The sequence below is a fragment of the Balearica regulorum genome, chromosome 1 (assembly GCF_011004875.1).
Source record: "Balearica regulorum gibbericeps isolate bBalReg1 chromosome 1, bBalReg1.pri, whole genome shotgun sequence".
Classification (NCBI taxonomy): domain Eukaryota; kingdom Metazoa; phylum Chordata; class Aves; order Gruiformes; family Gruidae; genus Balearica; species Balearica regulorum.
The window spans coordinates 66,109,927-66,130,786 of record NC_046184.1 but is presented as its reverse complement, the minus strand read 5'-3'; the positions used below and the strand labels follow the sequence as shown (position 1 = coordinate 66,130,786).

Here is a 20,860-nt window from a genome sequence, read left to right as displayed (position 1 = left end):
TTTATTATTAATGTATTTCTAGGGAATCAGTCCTGAGCCTATTCATCTTAAGATTTTTTCATCTAATGTTGTAAATCTGACTCTTGTGGATTTACCAGGAATGACAAAGGTAAGATACAGAATGCTTCTTTTCTGACTCGCTGTGAGTAGTGTGTTTTGAAACACGGAGTGTGTGTGTTCACTTTTTGGCATTATTCTGCATTGTTAGATACGCAGGTTTTCTCAGGTTAAGTAGTTGGTTATATAAATTTGAGATGTCACCATCTTCCTGGCGTAATGTTTGGGTTTCTGTTGCTCTGCACTGCTGCAGGAGGTAGATTTGCTCGAGTTCTTCCTCTTTCTATATACAACTGAGAGATTGGAAGCATTGTGTGGGCTGCATGTTCTTTTTAATAAAAAAGGTAGCGTAGCACTTGAAGTTTCTAAGCTGTACCTGCAGATAGATGGACAGTTGGCAAGTTTGAAAATGTTTTCGCCGTTGCTTCTCCAGGAGTTGCTATACATATTTTTCGTAAGAAGTTGTATAAAGTGAGGATACCGTAGAAGAAATATTCAGGTCCTGTTTCTTCTGGTTTTATACTGAGTAATTTTCTGTGGCACCAAGATGACAGTGTAACTTCTTTCTCTGCCCATGCACACCCCGCTCTGCCAGTTGTACACGTGATTCTTGGATACTAAGTCTTCTTGACAACAGTGTCGAATAATTTGAATTGATTGTAATTTCTAGAGTGTTTTTGACTTCTATACCTTTCAAGGTCTTCCTTTTCTTTCCTGTTTGTTTGTGAAGGGGGAAGGAAAGTGCGGGAAAACTATCCTATACTGTGGTATAGGATATGAACTTCAAATGAGTGGTCTCACGTAGGCATAAATACGCAACATTCAACAACTCTACATTGTTTTTTCTCTAGGTGCCTGTTGGTGATCAGCCTAAGGACATAGAACTTCAAATAAGAGAGCTAATCCTTCAATTCATCAGCAACCCAAATTCAATTATTCTGGCAGTCACAGCTGCTAACACAGACATGGCCACTTCAGAAGCACTTAAAATTGCACGGGAGGTGGATCCAGATGGTAAGCAGCAAGAAAAACTGGGTCCTGTAATTTAACTTCTTTTTTAAATTAAATCCCGAAATAAAACTGAAGTTGTTTGGGCAAAAAGTAGTAACAAAACCAAATGTCACTGCACTTCCTGGAAAATACAATTATTATATTTGCTTAAAGACTTCTTGCTACAGTCTCTGCAACTCAAGAGAATGCTGTGATGAATTAATATCTAATGGCTTTCTGGCTTTCAGACAGGCCAGATAACTATTTTCTGTTTCCAGAGCAGCAAAATGGCATTACAGAATGTTGGGGGTTTTGAGATTTTTAGTAGTGTACAGTGGTCTGTTAGGATGACGTCATGCTTTGTTGTCTAATGTTTCTTTTAGTAGAGAAAATATGTCATCCTGCAGCTAGTAATTCACTGTCTAGCCATTAGTTTAGTGACTTTTTAGTAAGAATAAAATTAATATGTACTGGCAGTATCCATTTTGGTATCCTGCATTTGTGTGACAGAACTGACTGATTTGATTAATCTAAAAAGAGGATTATCATTTTATATTTACTTATTGACTTTGAGACAGATCTGAAGCTACTGGGTGCCTGCTGCTTGTGTATGGAAAGTGCTGTCAGTACCGTTGACTAATAAATGGCGCTGTGTGATTTGAAAGAATATGGAAGAGTATACTTGGAAATTAAGTATACTGAAATTAGGCTAAAATATAGCGTTGGTGTGCTTTACCCTCAAATTTTTCTACCCATAAAGTGTAACATTTCTTGATTATTTTCAAACTCTGAATCTGCTTTGGCCTGTCTCCCTAAGCCTTTATGGCTTCCACAGCCACATAACCTTGAGGGAGAACCTCTTCTGGCAGTCTTCTCAGTCAAATTGTCCTGGTTCAGGGCGGTAGACCCTTTCCTTTTAATTTACCCCTGTAAAAATGATCAGCAGTGACTTTTGGATCACTTCCCAAAATTCTAAACCTTAAAGGTCTGGAGTGGCAGCTCATGTTGCAGGTTCTGTAGGAATAATGGCGTGTAATGAGAACTTGGTGTACTAGAGTAGGTAGATTCTCTGACTTCATCTGATAGTTTCAGCACCCAAGAACCCAGTGATTTCACTGAGGTACTGGTTTATTTTTAGACTTGAAAGGTGTGTTATATTTTAAAGAAAAAGTTCTTGCCACATTTTTTTTCCAGACCCAAGAGCCCAGGAAATACTAAGGTCCCAGACAAATCCTGTGCGTGTTAGCCTACCTGTTCAGATGTGCAATATTTTACCTATTTAATGAATTTAGGTTGCTTTTTCCTCCACAGTGTCCAATATGAAGTTTGGGTGTAATGTGGAAAACATTCAGTCATGTATTCAATAAAAATCTGTTTCGTTAGCAAAATTAAATCCCCTAAAGCTTCTTCAGTGGATGGATTTCAAGCTATTCAGTCCCTTGAGGCTTTCAGCTATGTATTTGATGCTCTGTGCTGGAAGTGGGCCTGTTGCTTCCTTTAGCAGCTTCTCCAGCGGGTAGCGGTATTTCGAATATAGTTCCAAACATATTGCCATTACATCTGGTCCTACATATATGCTTAGAAATACGTTCAGTCCACTCACGCTTGCAAGTCCCCTACCTGCCTTACTTAGACTTCTCTACAAGTGCTTAGTAATGCCTCTAACCTCATGTAGAATGCAAAAATCTTTGTTGTGATTACTGATCACATCAGGAATGACTATAATTTCAAACTGCATGGTTCCTAAAACTTTAACCAGATCTGTGTGGGGAGCAGTACCTGCCAAATACTTTGATATATTCTTGTTAATAAGGGGCTCCTGGTAGACTCTCACCATGTGTTCTTGTGCTAGTCTTTGCTGGTTTGCAGTATTAAACTTCATGCAGCTGTCTGAGGAACATTTTGAGTTACGACTTTTAGCTACCCTGATCAAGAAAAAAACATCCCTGTGAGTGAATTTTCCTTTTGGTAGGTCGAAGAACCCTTGCTGTTATCACAAAGCTGGATCTCATGGATGCTGGCACTGATGCTATGGATGTGCTTATGGGAAGAGTGATTCCAGTCAAACTTGGCATCATTGGAGTAGTGAACAGGTCTGTCTGGATACATGGATGCTATTTTTAAAACTCTGTCAATGTGAAGCAATGCTTTTGGCTTTTTTAACCATGAATATGATTTTAAGAATAAGGTGACTTGACGTCAAAATAAACTTCTAAATAAGCAAGCAAGAAGCTTGTTGCTCACTTTTCAAAAGCCTGTGTGTTCTTCCACTCAACCAACTGCTAGTTTAGAAAGGAGTAGGGCTGCTGCTTCTAAAAGAACTGTAGTGTCACTTCTGCTATTGTTTCTTAGCTTGAGGGATGGTCAGCTGTTCACATTAGCACTGATCCAGTACAGATCATGTATATATTAGTGCTAATCTAGTGCTAATTACATATGGCTATAGTACTGTTCTCTTTATTTTTTGCATTAGCTAGGTCAAATCTCATGCCATTTTGATAGAGGCATTGCTTGGTCTGTCTGCAGCTGCTACCCATACTGATTTGTTGACTGTGCTGCATGGAACAACAAATAAAACCCTTTGTTGTCTAAGGAAGATAAGTTATGTGTGCAAAGCAAAAACCAGCTGTTAGATGTCTTGTCCAGAACAGATGTAAAGGAAAAATAATTTACACTTCTAACTAGTGTGTAACTGCCTTTTAACTTCAGGAGTCAGTTGGATATTAACAATAAGAAGAGTGTAGCTGATTCCATTCGTGATGAGTATGGTTTTCTTCAAAAGAAGTATCCTTCCCTAGCCAATCGAAACGGAACCAAGTATCTTGCTAGAACACTGAACAGGTATTACATATTATGTAAAATAAAATAAATGTGTGCTTTTAAAGATACTTTAAGATATAAATTGGTGTGTTAGAAATATATGTAAACTTTTATTTTTACTCTTCCTTTCTGTCTTGGTGCTGTACAGTGATATATTAAGGAAAACTCTGCTTGGTTCCAAATTCAGTTTCTGAATTTACTGTAATTTTCATGACTAAATGTTTTCCTTTGGTGATTATTTTCTGTCTCTTCTCTGTTTTAATGGAGATGATAAAGCTGAAACTTTTCTTCCCTTCTATTTTTAGATTACTGATGCATCATATCAGAGATTGCTTGCCAGAACTGAAAACCAGAATCAATGTTTTAGCTGCTCAGTACCAATCTCTGCTAAACAGCTATGGGGAACCTGTTGAGGACAAAAGTGCCACTTTATTGCAGCTTATTACCAAATTTGCCACAGAATATTGTAACACTATTGAAGGAACAGCAAAATACATAGAGACTTCAGAGCTGTAAGTACCAAAAGGTTTTTTTAGAATATTGACTGAGCAGTTAGATCAACCCAGTGGCTCTTGCTGGCTTTCATTGGCAATAGTACTACACTAGAGGGTAACATAATCAAAAATATTTGAATCCAAGTAACTGTAAAAAATGTTTGCAATGGGAGCTTTTTTTATTGGTGCTACTTCATTTGTTACTTTGTTCATTTGTTACTCCACTCTTTCAGATGCGGTGGAGCCAGAATCTGTTACATTTTTCATGAGACCTTTGGAAGAACTTTAGAATCTGTTGACCCACTGGGTGGCCTTAACACAATTGATATTCTGACTGCCATTAGAAATGCTACTGTGAGTGTTCTTCCATATTTCTAAGTGTTGTTGCTATATATTGGATTCGAAGATGAGGTTTCAACAAATCTGTACTCCTGCAGTACTGTGAATTAATGATCTCAGCTGAATGAGTTAATATGAAGAGGCTGAATCCTGTTTTTTGGTACTTTAAGTGGAAAAATGACAATATCCAGCCATTATCCTGTACGGAATGAGTTTTAAGGTGAATGCTTACATCTCATTACTGTTACTTACAGGCTGAAATAAAGCCTAGGCCCAGCTTTGGCAACCCTATGCTGAAGCTATTTTGTGTTACAGAAATGATGATGGAAGACTGCCTCTGCATTTATTTTTTCATTAAGCACTTCTGTTAGTTATGAAGACTGACTCTGAGATGAATGGGCTAGGACACATTCAGATATTTTAATTCTATATAAGGAACGCAGCTCTTCAGTGGTTTAGTGTTTACATGACAGATTTGGTTTCTTGTGAATATGGGAATTGGTGTTGCTAAGAATTAACAGAGTAAGTTCACTTTTGAATTTTGCAGTATATAAAATGTTCAGTACTTAGGTGTTTGACATCCAAAGTCAAGCTCTAAGTCAGCTTTTGTACCGTGTTGAGTGTGGACAGTCAGGTTTCTGCATAGTCAAGAATTACTGAAATGTGGAGCACATTAGGTACTCTGCAGCAATGATCTGTGTGCATGCTCTTATCCTTCTGTAAATGTAAAGTGTAAAACAGCATTTAGTAACAGGAGAGATGTCTTTTTTTATATGACATACCACATTTTTGTGTTTCCAAAGGTAATTTAATTTAAAAAAAAAAAAAAAAGGAAATTTCAGGTTGAAAATATTTTATGTATAACTAAGCATTTTTCTGTATGGTCATAACTGAAATTATCCCAAACACTGTAAATCAGTGACACTGTATTATGATTATACTTAACAGAAAACCCACCTGCCTTGCAGTAAGAATTGTATGCTCAGGAGTTTCAAATAAATAATGGTAACTTTTCTGTCTGAAGTTAGGAAGAGAATGTCTTTGCCTTTATAATAAATTTCCTTTAAACTTGGTTCCACAAATGTGAAAGAATTGTTCATAGTTGTAAGCCTAGAGTGACATTAGTAGGTAGAAATCTTCAAAATTCTGTAAGGATGCTGGTTAATCATTATTTAACACAAACTTTGTCTTAAAGGTAATAAGTTTGTATTTTATAGCTTTTAAATTTAAATATTCTTGTAACGTATTTTACTCTTAAAACCTGTTCTGAGTGTTCTTTTGGGTGTAAGCACTGTGACCTGGTTTATTCTGCGCTTCATCAGGTACTACTTCTTAGAATTGCATGTTGTTTTAACACACAATTTAGCAGCTTTTTCCCTCCCTTTGAACTAGGGTCCCCGTCCTGCCTTGTTTGTTCCTGAAGTTTCATTTGAATTGCTGGTAAAAAGACAAATCAAACGTTTAGAAGAACCTAGCTTGCGCTGTGTGGAGCTAGTTCATGAAGAAATGCAGAGGATTATCCAGCATTGTAGTAATTACAGTACACAGGTAAAAATGCATTTTTTTAGAGTTATGTTTGTAACTATTGGGCTTCCCCTCCCCCTAAAAAAAATCTGGAAGTTTCATCAGTAAATCTTGTTTGTTTGTTTTTAGGAATTACTGAGGTTTCCTAAATTGCACGATGCCATAGTTGAAGTAGTAACCTGTCTTCTGCGTAGAAGACTTCCTGTCACAAATGAAATGGTAATTTTCATTCTACTGTAATTTTAATGGAAAAAGCTTGTGTTTTCAGGAGTCTTTCTTGATGCTTCTCTTTGCTCTAATGTCAGGAACCCAAGTTATTAAGGGAATCTTAACTTATATTTGTTAAATAGCTAGGTATTTAATATCTACATGGTTTGAAACTTATATATTAGAAGACAGAAGCATAAAAACCAAAGGGATGGAGGGAACCTTCTTCAGCTTGTTATCCCCATGTTTCAATTTCCCCAAAAGAATTTTACTAACACTTAGATTTAACATCTCCTAGGCTTTTTGATACAGGTGTATTTCCCTCCCTTGTAACAGAAGCTGTATATTTACTGTAGAGTTCAGGATGCAATGATGAAAATTGTAGACCTTCTTCTGTGTGTTTCAGAGAAAATCAACACAAAATGTTCATTTTGTTTCTAATGCCCTTTAGCTAGTAAGAACTAAAAATTCAACTTCTAACTTTGAATAAATCTAAAAGTCTGCTTTGGGCTGCTTATTGGGGAAGAAACAAAGTGTTTCAGTTATTGACTCTCTGTAAGTTTGATGTGAAAAGCCAAAAATGATTCTGTGTGCTCCCTATCCCCCATAGTAAGCCATGTCTCACTGGTTCAAATATTGTATGTGGCTTGTGGCTGAAAGTTGACTATGTAGCTAATTTCATTACTATATAGCTTACACTCGTTAAATTGCTGAGTTTTATTTGTTTCTTGCTGGAGAGGGATTAGCTTGTTAGTTTCATCAAGCTAAACTCAAATACCACCAAAACAGCTGAAGGTCTGAATGTATTGCAATGAATGAATGAATTCCCTTCTTGCCTTCTGGATCAGAACTTTAATGTCTTTGGGGCATTAAGAACGGTCTTTTGCTATGGATATTTAGACTGTGCTTTCTAGCATTGTAGGTCATTGCTCTTGACTAGCATTATATTTACTCACTGAATTTTTGAACTGCGAATGGCATTGCGTTGCAGGTTCATAATCTAGTGGCCATTGAGTTAGCTTATATCAATACCAAACATCCAGACTTTGCCGATGCCTCTGGCTTAATGAATAACAACATAGAGGTAAGAAAATACATTCTCTTAAATTTGACTCCTTTATGTAAGAGCCTAAATAAAGAACAAATGCTTCAATTGCTTTCATTGAAGCACGGTTCTACATTTTGAAGTATAAAAATGTGATATATTACAAATATGGTGTATACTCTTATCTTATGATCTGTTGATTTGTTAGATTTATATTGCATATTTACATTCAGGAACAGCGGTTGATATTTCACTGAGAACAATTCTGCCTCTGTTTCTGTCTGGGCACCTAATTTGAGTATTGGCTATTATATGAAATTTTTGGAAGAGAACTTCAAATTGTGAAATACTCTTTAATGTTGAAGTAACTGCATTTTGTCTCTGACAGAGTGTATCAATAGCTATAATGTTCCTCTCATTCATGAAAGGATAATACAAGTATTGTTTCCTTTATTCAGGTTCTAATTTCTGCTTCCTTTCGGGCATTGTTCTTGAGTCTCTGTGTTACTACACTTCAATCTCCCTAAGACAATTTTCTCCATCGGTGTTCCATAAAAGCCTTTTACAATTTCAGCAGTCTTTCTGTTTTTCAAGCTCAGCTTTGATTGATAATACTTGTTGCTATCATCATCCCACAGAAGCAGTTGTTCTACAACTGATCTGCTCAATTCTTTCTTGCAGTCTGATGTTGTTGCAGTACTTCATCCATCTGGCTAAGAGCTCACTAATATTCTTGTGTTCCTCTGCTTATCCAACACATTCTTTCATAGTAATGTTCTTTTCTTAAATGCTTATAATTTCTGCTCTTTAGTTCTAACCTTTTACTTTCTTATATGTGTAAGTATTGTATTGACTGAGTATGCAATTGAATTTGCCTTGGTAGACTGCTCTTGAATCTAGTTCAGAAACAATATGTGTTCAAACTGCTGTGAGTAGAAAAATTAGGACTTTGTGAAGTTGAACATATGAGATTATTGTATTATTATGTGTTACTTAAACTAGTTCTTTCCCAACGTTTTCCTGAACAGGGTACTGAAATTGTTGAAGAAACAAAGCAAGTAAACCACCTTATCCTTATTCAGTGGACAATCAGTTCTTAATTTCAAGAAAAATCAGATCTTTGTCCTGATTGCTTCAAATTGTTTTGCTGTAAAGAGAATTCTGAATCCTCCTTCCTTTTGGGCTAATCATAGTTAACCCTTCTGGCCACAGAATCAAATCCTTTTGGATTACTTCAAAGATTTAAACCGTAATGAGGGCTGTAGGGTATCTATGCTAAGCCAAACTGTGTACTTTGATCTTGTTTTTTTTAAAGGCTCTAGTTTTGATTATGGAGTGTATTGCAAAAAGTTTTGCAAAAGTTTTTTATTGAGAATTGACTTTTGACCAAATGATCAGAGTAGTTTTATCCAAATAATTGAGGTTTTCATAGGATGACTGTGGTGGGTTGACCCTGGCTGAGGGCCAGGTGCCCACCAGAGCCACTCTATCACTCCCCTCTTTCATTAGACAGGGGAGAAAAGGTACAATGAAAGAAACTTATGGGTTGAGATAAGGACAAGGAGAGATCTTTCTCTAATTATCATCATGAGCAAAACAGACCGAACTTAGAGAGGGAATTCATCTTATTTATTACTAAGCAAAACAGAGTAGAGGAATGAGAAATAAAACCAAATCTTAAAAACACCTCCCACCACCCCTCCCATCTTCCCGGGCTCAACTTCACTCCCGGCTTCAACCTCCGCCCCCCCCAGCAGCACAGGGGGACGGGGAGTGGGGGTTACAGTCAGTTCCTCACGCGGTGTTTCTGCCGCTTCTTCATCCTCAGGGGGAGGACTCCTCTCATCGTTCCCCCGCTCCAGCGTGGGGTCCCTCTCACGGGAGACAGTCCTTCACGGCCTTCTCCAACGTGAGTCCCCTCCACGGGGTGCAGACCTTCAGGAGCAAACTGCTCCAGCGTGGGTCCCCCGCGGGGTCACGAGTCCTGCCAGCAAACCTGCTCTGGCGTGGGCTCCTCTCTCCACGGATCCACAGGTCCTGCCAGGAGCTTGCTCCAGCGCGGGCTTCCCACGGGGCCACAGCCTCCTTCAGGTGTCTCCACCTGCTCTGGCGTGGGGTCCTCCACGGGCTGCAGGTGGAATCTCTACACCCCCTCATCCTCCCTCCATGGGCTGCAGGGGGACAGCCTGCTTCACCATGGTCTTCACCACGGGCTGCAGGGGAATCTTGCTCCGGCGCCTGGAGCACCTCCTCCCCCTCCTTCTGCACTGACCTTGGTGTCTGCAGATGTTCTTACATCTTCTCACTCCTCTCTCTGGCTGCAAAAACGCTCTCTAACTGTTTTTCTCTTCCTTAAATATGTTATCACAGAGGCGCTGATTGGCTTGGCCTTGGCCAGCGGCGGGTCCGTCTTGGAGCCGGCTGGCATTGGCTCTGTCAGACACAGGGGAAGCTTCTAGCAGCTTCTCACAGAAGCCACCCCTGTAGCCCCCCCGCTACCAAAACCTTGCCATGCAAAACCAACACAATCATAGTATGACTACATGACACTGGATGAGATGAAATTGCCAGTGTTTGTCTCTAAAATGTAAGTCATCTGTAAAATATGAATCTTGCATATGTGTTGATAGAGAGTAATACATAATTGAGGTCTTGCTGGATTGTTTTTAAAGGAACAAAGGCGTAACAGGTTAGCCCGGGAATTGCCTTCTGCTGTGTCACGAGACAAGGTAAGTAAATATTTTTATTTATTTATTCATTTACAGTTGAATGTATTCTCCTTTGATCCAGTCTTAACTATTAGAGACTTTGATCTGCCCTAGTAACAGTCTTGGGAGCTTCAAGGTATTGGCTTTTTCCATTCAATTTCGTAAGACAGAAATTAAATGTTATTTTCTTCTTCCAAAGATGCAATTTTTGGCAGGTTTTAAATCTGAGATTTCTGAAGACTTGTCTATAAATTTACATTACCATTACTCTTATTACTTGAATGTCATCTGAGGTAAGGATTAAAATGCCTTCAGATGTTAAAGATGGAGTCAGAACCTGCATGCTTAAATTTATGGCTGAGACACACTGATTTCAAAAGATAAACAAGTGATTTAAAATATTCAGTGTGCCAGCATAGTGATTTGGTAGTTGGTTGGTTTTTTTGGGGGGCGGTTTTTTATTTTATTTTCTTAAGTCACTCTTACAACTGCAGTTCATTGCAGTCTTGCTTTCTTTGGGAGAAGATGGTGGAGGTGACACTTTCAGTTGATCATTGTAATCCAGTCATGTGTTCTGTCTCTGGAGCTTGCTTAGTTTTACCAGGTTTTGGGATTAGTTCAGTGACAAGGGAGTACATGGGTGGAAGAACCAAGTGTCATGCAAAACATTGCCTGGCTGTAGAAATGAATGGACTGACAATCAGCTGGAATTTTAGACAGCTAGGTATTTAATATTACTTGAAGTATTTAGAATCCAAATATATAGAATATAGTTTAAGCTCCTCACAGGTTGTAACAGGAGTTACTGCAGCTGATGGAAATCACTTCAAAGTTTGTTAGCTTAAAAAGTGCGACTTTTTAAAAAGTCCCAGAATGGATCTAATATGACTGCCTCTAATCAGTAGAAGCCAGCTGATGGATAAACTGGGTATTTAAGGCAGCTATCTAGAGATTACTTTCAGTGCTGTTTGACCCTTCTTTTTATTGATTTGTATTTATATCATCAGTATAGGAGCTGAAATGAAATTGAAGGCCAGAGAAGCCAAAAGTCTCTTAACTCTCTTGGAGATGCTTTTTTTTCCTTTTCTGCTTATATTACTGTGTTGCTTGCAAATTCAAAATCTCTTGTTTTCTAGATTTTTTTTTAAAGATGCTAATAGGTAAAAATGTTTGAAATTTGCTAGGTAGATTTGGTGGTCTTCAGTTGAATTTTTTTTCCCCCCCCTCCCTGCATTTTTTACCTTCTTTAGTCTACTAAAGCTCCAGGTGCATTGACACCTGCTTCCCAGGAGACTGTTACTGCTGCTTCTGCTGAGGCTGATGGCAAGGTCTGTCTTGATTTTTCCTATAAGCACTGCATGCACATTTCTGTTGTGGTGCACCGCAGATAGTACAGAAAGCAGTTTGTATTTAGTGCTCTGTCACTGACGCAGTATGCCCTACAGAGTATAAACTACTTGGCATTACTGATTGTAGTATGTGCAGTGGCAGGCAAAGATGGGCCATTAGGTGGCAAAGTCACTGTTTTCTGTTTGAACTCTTGGTTATAATATATTGTGGTGCAAGTATGCAGCATAATTTGCCTCAAACTGTAGTCAATAGATTGTTTGGTGCAACAGTATTGTAATCAAAAGTGTTCAGCATGGTTGTTAAACTGCATGTTTTTAATGTGTTGACAGTTAAAGAAGGAGGACAGAAGATAAGCTTAAAATGTGAGTTTCCTGCTTCCTGCAGGGAATCTTTATAGGTTATATGAACCTCCTTTTCGTTGTTTCACATAATCGTTCAATCCCTGGTTTACTTCTATTTGTGAAATGTGGTCTGCAGTGGTTTTTTACACTTCAGGTGTGCTGTCTCTCATGTTAAAATAACAGTGCATTACTGTAAAGACTTTTTTGTTAATTGCTTTCACTTAGAGTTAGAAAAGATGGGTAGCCACAAGTTTGTGTATTAGGAGTGCCAAGAGGACTCGGGCTTTCTGCTTCATTGCATATGCGCATTCAGCTTCTAGTGCAAAGCTGCCATTTTTGCCCTGAACAAAGTAGAGTCAAAATCTAGTCAGTAGGAGAATTTTAACTATTATTTTCATTGGAGTTTAAGAAGTTCTTACATGCTGCAAACCTGGAAATCAAGAGCTACTGTGAGGATACAGTTGTGACTTAAGTTGCAGGAAGCTGCCAAAGTTGGTTTAATTTCTGTCTCGGAAAACGTGTCCTCTATTAGGTGTTACATACTCAACACAGTTTCTCTAGTGAAAGAATGTAGCTTTGTTTCTGAAACTACTTTGGAGATAGAGCAGGCTCCACAGTAATACTGAGTGAGAGCGGCAGAGGGATTTTTGCCATTTTGAATAGCTGTCGTGCAGTCAGAAATAATGCAATGGAACTTTCCTCATCAATGGTTCTCTTATTACAGAGGTTGATTTGAATTCTTACAGTGTATTCTTATAGTGTATTTTTTTACAGTGCCTCTGAACAGTTGTGCAATTTTAATAAAATTCCCGATATGTACAGCTTAGATGGGTTTCCTCCTAGTATGCAAGTGCTGGTATTGTATTTGCTGTGCTTCGTTTCTCTTTTTGTAGACATAAGAATAGCCTGTGGTGTTTTAATTGTAAACACAATCGATAAATTTAGCTTATTTCCTCTTATATCTGAAAAAGACATTAGTTGTAGTTCAGAGCCTTGAATGTTTTTCAAACAGCAGTAGATTTTAAAGCACAGTAGTAAATATAATGGATACTAGACTTATGAAGAGGTGCAAAATAAAAATTACCACTGTTTCATATCAAAATAAACTGTCGCTTTTTTAATACTAATTTAATGTGTAGTGGGTACCATCTACTAATATTTCTTTTGTCCAGTGTTATTTAAGTGTCCAGTTATTTAAGAGTTATGTCCTTTTCTCAGGAGATCAGTGAGTCATTCTTTGTCTGGAACTTCTCAGAAACTCTGATCTTCATTTCCAGAGGATGGAGACTTTTTTTTGTTTTGGTACCAAAAAAAAAAGCCTTCTCTAAATTGAGGTCTGGCAGGACAAATATGTTCATAGCTGTGGTACCTGGAAACATAAATGTGCATATTTTTTTAGCTGTTATTGTAAGAAGTTTCAGTTTATATGTAAATAAAATACCAAAGGATTTAAATTGAAGTCTTGCCAGAACTGTGGTGACCTTCAAAACATACTTTCAGAACCATCCTAATAGTATAGATTGTATTGCTCCAAGGATGTATGGTAAAAGTAGTAAAAGCCAAATGATTTAGGAAGACCATTTCATATTTCAGAAGTGATTTGTAGACCCTTAAAATGCTGGGGAGCATCTCTGAGGCATTTTCATACCATTATTAGGAAGAATATGATTTTGAAAAGCTTTCATTTTACTGATACTTTGTGTCAGCTGTAAGCAGCAAAGTGAGAACAAGGGTGGGGAATGTGAAGAACAGAATGAAAGGAATATACATATGAAAAGCTCATTTTTAGTGAGTCTTACCTGCAGCTCAGTAATAGATTTGATCAGACACTGCTTTGCAGTGCCCCAGTTCTAACTCTCCAATGTTTCTTTGTGCTGTTTGTGCAGGCTGCTCCTGGAGCAGGAGATACGTCTCAGGAACCTGGAACAGGCAACTGGAGAGGAATGCTGAAACCCTCAAAAGCGGAAGAGGTATCAGCAGAGGAAAAATCCAAGCCAGCTGCAGCCCTACCTGCTAGTCCTCAAAAAGGCCATGCTGTAAACCTGTTAGATGTGGTGAGTCATGAAAAACACATTCCTTCTCTTCGTAATTCAGGCTCAGGAAACATCTGAATTCTGGATCTTGTAACTTTGCTGCTAATAGATGGTATTTTTGTAAATTATTACCACTATAGGGACGGGGAGCTCTAGCCAGTCTCTTCTGCTTTCCTGCTTGCCCAATCCTTCATTTCCCTCCCCATTCCAGTTTCAGCCTATGATTTGGGATAACTGGCTTGCTTCCACAAATCCCTGTGCAAGTGAACTCCTTGTCTAGATCGCTCTTTGTACAGAAACAAATCTCAGCTCATGTCTCAATTCCTGCTCTTTTTTTTCTGAAGCTGGCATTTTTTATATTAGAGGAAAAGAATCATTAAAGACAAAAACTGCTTACATTAAAAATAGATGGAGATGCTTGAAGTGTTTGGACAGCTTAGTTCCTTTAGGGAGCTCTTAAAAAAAATTTAGTAGTGGTGCTCTCTGACCTTTTGTTTCACATATCTGGATTTTTGATGTCTCTATTTTTATTTCTGAAGAATTAGTGGTTTGTTGCAAGACAGGTTACATAGAGTCATAGAATGGTTTGGGTTGGAAGGGACCTCAAAGGTCATCTGGTTCCAACCCCCTTGCCATGGGCAGGGACACTCTCCACTAGACCAGGTTGCCCCAAAGCCCCATCCAACCTGGCCTTGAAAATTTCCAGGGATGGGGCATCCACAGCTTCTCTGGGCAACCTGATCCAGTGCCTCACCACCCTCACAGTGAAGACTTTTTTCCTTGTATCTAATGTAAATCTACTATCCTTCAGCTTAAGGCCATTATCGCTTGTCCTACCACTCCATGCCATTGTAAACAGTCCCTCTCCAGCTTTCCTTTAGGGCCCCCTTTAGGTATTGGAAGGCTGCTATAAGGTCTCCCTGGAGCTTTCTCTTCTCCAGGCTGAACAACCCCAACTCTTTCAGCCTGTCCTCACCAGAGAGGTGCTTGAAGCCCTCTGATCATCTCCATGGCCCTCCTCTGGACTCGCATGCCCTTCTTATGTTGGGGGCCCCAGAGCTGGACGCAGTACTCCAGGTGGAGTCTCACGAGAGCAGAGTGGAGAGGCAGAATCACCTCTCTTGACCTGCTGGTCACACCTCTTGATGCAGCCCAGGATACGGTTGGCTTTCTGGGCTGCAAGCGCAAATTGCTAGCTCATGTTGAGCTTTCAATCAACCAAACATCTATCAAACTATCAGACTAAAAGAGCACTAGTTTATTTTAGACTCCACAGTTTGAGTTTTATTTACGTATGCAAATGAGCAGAATTGGTAAACTGAGGTTTTTATTTTTTTACATAGCCTGTACCTGTTGCACGCAAACTTTCTGCCCGTGAGCAACGAGATTGTGAAGTGATTGAACGACTTATTAAATCTTACTTCCTTATTGTCAGGAAGAACATTCAGGACAGGTAAAACAAAACTTCCTAGAAATGTTTAAGTCATGCAAATGTTGTGGTATATCAAGAGTCATGTGTATAATCTTGTTATTTTATCATGGTCTTATGTTTGTAAGCAGAGAGAAAATATGATTATTTTTTTAGAAGAGGCAGCAGCAGTAAAACTTGACCCTTCACAGAATTAATCAGCCTGAAGAAGCACTTGTTTTCTCTAATGGTTCGACTTCTATATTATAGGAAGTAAAAGATTTAATTATTTGGGAGATGCCTCCTTTTCTGGAGAATACTGCAGTTCAGATGGATGATTTGCAGCAAATAAGCAGAATGAACTCTAGGTGCTGTGTAGCCCTGACAGAACTTAGCTTTGCCATCCTGTTATTTCAAACAGGAATGTCGAATAGGAACTACTGTGGCTAAGTTTTCTAGTACTTAGCTATAAGGATAGAAATAGCATAGAAGTGATGTTTCTGCTGTGTGCAACTGTGGAAAATGTCATGGAAGTTTTGCTTAAAAATTGTCATAGTTTGTGGGGTTTTTTTGTAATGAAGAATGATGTAAAATTTTGCTTTAAGTCTTTGTAGAAAGACCTAACTTTTTATACATATTTATATACATACATATGGGAAATTTTAGGAGAAATGGGGGAATCCAGAAACCAGCATTTAGAGTGGATGAGTGAGGTCATAAATGTTTTAATCTCCCCAGTAAACTAATACTCTCCTCAATATAATAGTTATTATTTCATGGCAGGGAATTGCTTTGTTCAGCTTAATTTCACTGCGGTGTTAGTAGTGTTACTCTAAACAAACCCTTCACATTCTTTGCAGTAAATATGCATACATGATGGGGAAAAAAATGCTCTCTCAAGCATTATAAATTTGATGTATTTGGAAATCCTCACCTAATTCAGAAATATTTTTAGGAAATACTCTCAAAGATGGTACTCGCATCCATCCCATATCATACTTGCAGAACTAATTCAGGCTTTTACATGTGTGGGTACACATCCAAACCATCCAGCTTTGAACCTGAGTTTCGTGTTGCTTTCACTCTTAGCCAGGTGACTTCCAAAGTATTCTAGGCTTCTTTCTTAAGCTCTTCTTTTGGCAGAACTTGCAATGTATTGGCTTGAAAGGAGGATGTAAATTGAATTCATTGAGTACTAATGTAGTGGGAAAATTCCCAGCTGAACTTGGGAGTGTGATTCCAAAAGCTCAGATATGTTGATGGATCTTGGTTGATCATGACTTGCATGGTCCTTGTCAAGTTAATTCTGCAGTGACAGTTGCAGCATTCTAAGCAAAAATTCTTGATCTGCCTTGATGTAGATTTAGGGCTGTGGGCACATGAGATGGGTGATGTGGTCACTACTTAATGAGTCAGTACTGATTATATGTCAACTCCCAGTCAGCTCTAGTTGCAAAATACTGCTGCTAAAAATTACACCAACAAGGTTGTTCTAAATTAATGTGTTTTATTTCTCAGTTGGGAATGACCATCAGTATTCTTATTGTCAGTTACTGTTACTCTGAATCTGATCAATTTTTGATCCAGTGTTTATATCCCCAGATTTTGGTACTGTGTTAGCATGATGATGTGATTTTGTCAATCTCATGTAACTATTTTCCCCTCACTTTTTCAGAAGAGTACTGCTATACATATCTTAAGTCCTAAAGAAAATCAGATTTAGCTAGATTCAATACTTGGAATATTTTTCAGGAAGCTTAGCGGCATGGAGATCAGAGCTAAGACAGTGGTTTCTATCAGGTGTTTTAGCCTTACATAGAGCTGAAAAATGTTGCTCTACAGATTCTGTAGTGTCTCTCTGATGGATTGTTCTCAATTCTCAATGGCTGCTGCCTGCCTCCATTCCATACAAATACATTTTTCAAACTTAAACTCCATTTGCAGTTTTAAATTGCTCTCACATTACGCTATCAGAGATAATGCACTCCGGTGTTTGAACAGTGATCCTGTTTTCAGTTCTTCTGCTAAGTAAGATTGGATATATGACTTCATTTGCCTCTTTCCTTTCTCATTCACACATTAAGATTGATTCTAGGGTTGAAATACTTGGATTTTTGTCATGCCTAGCACAGTGGAGACTCAGGTTGATCTCTAGTGAGCAAAGTAATATATTTTTATTTTCTTTTTTACACTATATATATTTTTTCATGTTCTTTACAATGCAGCTATCCTATTTGGAAGAAATTTGACAGCTCTTAAATTGCATAAGATACTGCATTTACTTGAAAGAGTGAATTTTTATTTATGGTAGTGGTAAATTCCTGGTAGTTTGAGCCAAGGTTGTGTGTAGCCACTTGCTCACACTGTACATTCAATCTAGAACAGACCTGGTTTTGAATAATTCTTTCTGAAGAAACAATCTTTATGTCCTTGCAGTGTGCCAAAGGCAGTGATGCATTTTCTGGTGAACCACGTGAAAGACACTCTTCAGAGTGAGCTGGTAGGACAGCTGTATAAATCCTTGTTGTTGGATGACCTTCTGACAGAATCTGAGGACATGGCACAGCGCAGAAAAGAGGCAGCTGACATGCTAAAGGTATTAACAAGATCAGGAGCTCATGGGAGTAGTTAATTAAATTGAAACCATATAAATGTGAGATTTTTTTTTTTTTTGAAGCCTTGCTTGCCTTTTTTCTTTGCTGCTTTTTAGGAGTATGCTAGTGTATTACTTCTCTCTGCTACAGGAATTAAAGCAGTATGTGACCAGAAAGTATTATGTATATTGAGTAGTTGGGAAGAGGTGAATTAAACTATATTTTGGGCATAAAGCAGAAGCCCTAATCTGGTGCTATTTTCAATTATACATTTGCTTTTAATAATTTGCTTTAGCTTTATAATGTTCAGCAGTGCTCTTTTGGGGGGTTAAGCTTAAAGCATTGCCGTTCATGTGTACGCTTCACCCGGAGCCTACAGACCGATGGCTGGTGTATCTAGACAGTACCCTGTAATATGAACACTGGGAACGCTGGGACTCACTCACGATGACCTGTGTACATCTGTATGACAGTGTGTTTGTGACGTGTCCATGTCAACTTGGGCTTTTCTTTCTGTGCGCAGGCCTTGCAGCGAGCCAGTCAGATCATTGCAGAGATTCGCGAGACGCATCTTTGGTGAAGACTGTACCAGCCACACTATTTATATGCATTGGAGGTTAAATTGACTTGAAAATTGCTAGGCATGGTATACGGAGTAGAATTTTTATTTATGAACTCTTATCTGTGTACTGCAACTGTGTAAATCTGCTCATGTAAAGACAGTTGGTTTGATTTGCAAACAGAAAAATATGCTGTATTTTGCAAAATAAGTCATATTTAATCCACATAATAAATGGCTCTAAATGTTTCCTTACCAGCTTTCTGGTGCAAATTAAAGCAGACCAAGTCTACTGTCTCAGTGACAGTCTCATTTGAACTTGGGGAAAAAACATTAAAGTTCCAGTGCCTGACTTGCTAAACAGGTTGCCTGTGGTTAAGATGGACGGTGTAGTCTTGTGGCATAGTTTTAAGCTGCTTTTACAATAGAAGTTTAAATACTGTGAAGAGAAGAGAGCACCGAGTATTTTCTTTCATGAATATATTGCATGCACTGTGACAGATGGAGGTATCAATTTTATAGCACAGTAGAGATGTCTACCGTAATACTATGTATGTGTGTCCCCATTTTTTTCCCCAGATGTTAAAACCGCGGACAAAACTTTGAACTTCATTTGATGGAGTATCATGTAGGAAGAATTAGCCTGGAGCTTGCGAACAATAGCAGCCTACTAAAAAGTGGGCGCAAAGTTATTCATGTGCACTGGAGCTTGTGTATAAATGTTGGGGCTTATAATCAGGTACAGGAACATCTTCCCCTTCCTCCCCCCACCCGGGACCAAGCCCCTGGACCATCTGATAGTAAATTTGTTCTGGCAGAATTGAAAAATAAAAACGGATTTCAAAACTGTAATGGGACAGTAAGCGTTTATTTTAAACAGATTAAGTTGGCCAGGGAGAAGGGGATCCCCACAACTTCTTCCAAGTTTTGGAATGTATGACAGTATGAAAGAAAGTCTGTGGGATTGGAATATTTATACCAGAGATTAAAGTTACTTTTGAGGAAATTTTACTGTGCTGTAAGTAGCTTTTTTTCTTGGGTTTGTTTTTTTTTCTTTTTTTTCTTTTTTTTTTTTTTTTTGAGGACAATCCTACAGGAAGGAAATTTTAGGTTGGAAATTAAGTTAATGAGTTATTTGCTTCTGGTTATAATTCATACAAATAAATATTGATCACACTAGCCTTTAAAAAGTAAACATTTTGATTTTTATGAATAAAAATTTATTTAAACTCTTGCTAGTGCACTTGCATGTACTTTTCAAGCAGATTCACTTTTCTGTATAAAGCAAAAATGTTTACTATGGTGTTGCTGATATTTTATCTTTAACACAACGTGCATGAAAAATAGGACACTGTTGTTAACATCCGTGGCTTGCTTTTACGATATTGGGCCAATATAGTGAAGTTTTTATTACCGTAGTCAGTTCCTTCCCTATTTCATCAGTTAACAGAAATGGAAGTCCTTTTGTAAGCTGCTAAAGATTGAGAATTTAAAAACTGTTAAGACCTCAGTATACAAGAAGGTCTGTTTAAAAAATGTATTTTTCTCATGGTAATCTTCAGTTTGGCACCAATATAAGCACAAGGAGTTAAGTCTGACACAGATGCAACTTTTGGGTACTTTATGCGTGATCTGAAATAATTCATGCAGAACACAGTAACATACTCTGTATTTTTAAACAGCCTAAAAAGTCGTGATGTATTCATTACATGTAACGAACACAAAGGAAGTAATTTTTGCTTCTTGCATTGTATCCAAGGATGGTAGTTCTCAGATTTAAGAATGTGACTGTAGTGAAGTGCAAGCCACTTTTCAAATCAATTTTGGTGAATAGTGAAAGCTTTTAATAGTTTTGTCAAAAGCATTACATTTCTAGTTGGGATTCACCTGATGCCTCTCTCTCCCTTTTACTTTTGACATCTAAGTATGTTTTCAATGAGGTAGACCTGTCCATAAGTGAACCGCTACCTAAGCTTTCAACTCCCCAAGTTCAATCAACAGTCTCTTGTAAAGAAATATTCTGACTCGTGAAGTTTTAAAATGCTGCATAAAGCAAATCAGTTCCATTTATTGAAGAAATTCCTGCAAGTGATAACTGGCTCTGTAAATGTCATGTGAAATTTCCACAGTGTTAATTTGTTTTCTGAAATGTTATGACTTGTTTAAATTTCACAAAAATTTTCAATTTGATAATGTTTTGAGTGCCAAGAAATGACCTTGATTTGTAATCCTTAATGCAAGTCTTTAAAAATCCATGCTGTAACAATCCTGTTATTTAATAAACAGACAATACACAAAATTAATTATCCTAGAAACAGTTTTGAACTGACGTGTAGTTCAGATGGGAGGACCTATATGGTCTTACAAGTTAATAGTATAACTACCTATATT

At 38.0% G+C, this 20,860-nt stretch overlaps 1 protein-coding gene across 5 annotated transcripts in view; it reads left to right on the top strand.

Annotated features, from left to right (window-relative positions):
- The window catches only part of DNM1L (dynamin 1 like), a 39,200-nt gene extending 20,473 nt beyond the window's left edge, over nucleotides 1-18,727 (top strand). For 2 of the 5 annotated variants that reach the window (XM_075755794.1, XM_075755789.1), the window contains 15 exons: nucleotides 23-109; nucleotides 909-1,071; nucleotides 3,020-3,140; nucleotides 3,757-3,888; nucleotides 4,173-4,379; nucleotides 4,595-4,715; nucleotides 6,093-6,248; nucleotides 6,354-6,443; nucleotides 7,423-7,515; nucleotides 10,149-10,205; nucleotides 11,435-11,512; nucleotides 13,762-13,929; nucleotides 15,252-15,361; nucleotides 17,753-17,912; nucleotides 18,434-18,727. In XM_075755794.1, the coding sequence (XP_075611909.1) occupies nucleotides 23-109; nucleotides 909-1,071; nucleotides 3,020-3,140; nucleotides 3,757-3,888; nucleotides 4,173-4,379; nucleotides 4,595-4,715; nucleotides 6,093-6,248; nucleotides 6,354-6,443; nucleotides 7,423-7,515; nucleotides 10,149-10,205; nucleotides 11,435-11,512; nucleotides 13,762-13,929; nucleotides 15,252-15,361; nucleotides 17,753-17,912; nucleotides 18,434-18,490 (1,800 nt within the window). In that variant the 3' untranslated portion in view covers nucleotides 18,491-18,727. Of the gene's footprint in view, nucleotides 1-22; nucleotides 110-908; nucleotides 1,072-3,019; nucleotides 3,141-3,756; nucleotides 3,889-4,172; nucleotides 4,380-4,594; nucleotides 4,716-6,092; nucleotides 6,249-6,353; nucleotides 6,444-7,422; nucleotides 7,516-10,148; nucleotides 10,206-11,434; nucleotides 11,513-11,863; nucleotides 12,197-13,761; nucleotides 13,930-15,251; nucleotides 15,362-17,752; nucleotides 17,913-18,433 lie in introns of those variants that run through there. The other 3 variants (XM_075755814.1, XM_075755804.1, XM_075755824.1) reach the window with 2 other exon arrangements.
- The last annotated feature ends 2,133 nt before the right edge of the window (nucleotides 18,728-20,860 follow it).